Here is a 2950-nt window from a genome sequence, read left to right as displayed (position 1 = left end):
TTCAGAAGAAGGTAGACATAAAAAATATATAGAGAGAGAAAGACTGCAGTATTCATGATACTGTATGTTAGATATTATGCTGATTTACCACTAGAATGTTAATCCATGCTTTATTACTGTTTAGACAAAGGCTTACTGAGAGTTTACTTGAATTTTTGTAGTAGTATAGAAAGGCACGGAAGTGTTTGTGATCTGCTTCTTCATATGTAATATGTTAAATATATATTTTAATAGATTTAAATTGTCAAAAACACAATGTATGTGGCTAAATCAGGATGACCAAGCTTAGGAGTTGGCCATGATGAAATGGCAAGTTCTGGGTAAAGTTACTATAAAGTAGACATAACAAGAAAGTGCAATAGACATGTGAGAATATCTGAAAAAAAAATGCATAGTAAAAACAAAGTTTGTCTCTCTTTGCCTTTGCACTAAGTATCATTGAACCTTCTATGGTCTTTTGTCAAATTACAGCTAGAAATTGTATCAGTTAGACAAAGATACTGCTAAATACTTTACATTTTAAGCCAAATACAACAATGTGCCAAAAGTAAATTTCCAAGTATATGAGTCACACACAAAAAATCATGGTATCAGTGTTATGGAAAAATACGCAATGCCCCAGAGGTCTGTATAGTTTAAATTATGTCTCATTCAATGCAATGAAAAAAATCACAAGTGCATAAAAACTCCGAAGGTTAAATGTCATTTAAAAATGTCAGAAAAAAGAAAAAAGACTGACAGGTAAACATATACAGGTTAAATATACCTGGGTGACCTTTTACAATGAATATTAAAGTGACCTTCAAATATCATATCAAAGGAACCAGGACATAACATGGTACAGGTGCTTGGGAAAAAAATGTAGTTCTGATCTCGGGGATGAGTAAATCTAACTCATAATCTAGGGCACAAATCATCCTTCCTGAAATTTCTAGGACTCAACAGTTCTTAGAGGCAGACAAGTTTTACTGTGCTGCATCACAGATCACATCATTATCAAGTGCTATCCATAGATTGGTGTGATGCAAAGTCTCTGCAACCACAGCAGCTGGAGAGACTAAGATGACATGCGAAATTAAATTACAATTGTTATACTGAACACTGCCCTGATTATAGCTGAAGTGTAATCTGCTGTCTCTTGCAATCACAAAAAATGAAATGCTGTGACAACGCAAAGAATATTAGTCATTCACCATAAGAAATTGTGAAACAAATATAATATCTTTCAAAGATTAATGTTTAATACACTTTAAGTATGATAGTTATATTCTTTACAGATGATGCTGTAAATTTCGCTTCTTGCAAGCATTATATGAGAAATATCACTGTGCAAATTAACAATATGCTCATGCAACAAATGCTATTATATTAGAAAGGCCACAAGAGTGGCTTTTGTTACAATAGTAAAAATTATGAAGCTCATTCTTTTTTATTTTTGTTCAGGCAGAGGAAAATACATATTGTCTCCAGCAGTCAATATCCTCACTTGGTCCAATTGTAATGTCACTGATTCTGTCCTTGACTGAGAAACAATCACTTCTACAATTTGCAAATTGATAGTTATCATCATTCCCTCATTATTAAGTAAATAGTCATTTTGGAAGCAACTGTAGGAAAGACATAATACTGAATTATCTATTCATACACTTATGCTGAAAGAATTTCTCCATGTTCAAATGGAGGAGCAATATGAAGGTTGCAATCATTTTTTCCTGTTGCTAATACATTTATTCATTATATTTACCAGCAGAACAGAAACAAATTTTTTATATCGACATATGAAAATTATGTAAAATTTTGCCAGTAAGGCAATCTAGAGTATATCATTCCATTAGGTTTTAACTGAATCATATCATATATTCTTTGTAAACAAACAGACAAATTTGAAAGACGAGCAAAATGATTACATTTATTAGATCGTGATGGTCACTTATAGGTCAAAAAAACAGTTCCTGATCAATCAGTATCAGAATAAATTAAAGTTCTGAACCATAAAGAGAAAGTAAGAAAAAGAGTGGTGATTATATTCTAGCTCTCGCAGACTGAACCCTGAGCTAAACGCTTGCTCAGTTCAAGATAGCTGTCATCATATGGCAATTAACCTGGGTGAGGCGAACGCAGCATAGGTCAATATGGTGGGAGCAATCAGAAGAAGTAGTAACTTTGGTGAGGCGGGGGCACGCGTGCGGGGTTACTTACGACGCATTGCAATGCTCTACTTACTGACACTCCTCCTCGACTGATTTGGAAATATCATTGCAACTGAAGAACTTGCCCTAAAAGATACAACAATGCAAATTAATTTCAGTTTCAATAAATTCTTTGTCATATAAATATGAGATACTTACCGACACTCTGATTCCAGGGCCTTTGAACGGTCGGTGCATCGGAAAAACTTGCCCTGGACAGCAGCACAGAATATGTAATGGTGCAAGGTTAGACTTTATAATAAAAGAAATCTTATTATTCCATCATTACAACTGATAAGCCAGTGGTAAAATCTCTCAAAGTACATTACTGATAAATCGTTAAATATTAAGATTGTTTGCAAAAATAGTACAGGTAGAACAATATGATTTTGAAAACTATAAGAACTTGTGAGACCTACATTTGCTACAGTATGGAAAAATAAAAGAATCTGAAATGATCTGTACATTTCAAAGAATATCCAGATAGTCTTATCTGCCTAGATGACAAAATTGCTGCAGGAACTTTAATTAAATATCATTTTCATCATTTCAAATAACTGAAATATAAAACATCCATTAAAAGGTTGACTTATGAAGTTATGAAATCAGCTAATAGAATGATCATAGGGATAAATATAAAAAGATATACTGACTTGTAGGAAAGTTTCAACAAAAGAAATAATATTACAAGGGAACAAAAATGAAAACCATGAAAACAGGAATGTGGATGATTTTAAGATGAAGAGAGACATCCATGGGAT

General features: G+C 33.0%; 1 protein-coding gene across 1 annotated transcript in view; it reads right to left on the bottom strand.

Annotated features, from left to right (window-relative positions):
- The window catches only part of LOC119592950 (muscle calcium channel subunit alpha-1-like), a gene marked incomplete at its 5' end in the record, with an annotated part of 130968 nt that overhangs the window by 44447 nt on the left and 83571 nt on the right, over positions 1 to 2950 (bottom strand). The window contains 1 exon segment of the mRNA XM_037941842.1: positions 2349 to 2401. Within this exon segment, the coding sequence (XP_037797770.1) occupies positions 2349 to 2401 (53 nt within the window).

Source organism: Penaeus monodon, chromosome 31, assembly GCF_015228065.2.
Source record: "Penaeus monodon isolate SGIC_2016 chromosome 31, NSTDA_Pmon_1, whole genome shotgun sequence".
In the NCBI taxonomy this organism is placed as follows: Eukaryota; Metazoa; Arthropoda; class Malacostraca; order Decapoda; family Penaeidae; genus Penaeus; species Penaeus monodon.
The sequence above is the reverse complement of the archived record's forward strand: the minus strand, read 5'-3'. Positions and strand labels throughout refer to the sequence as shown.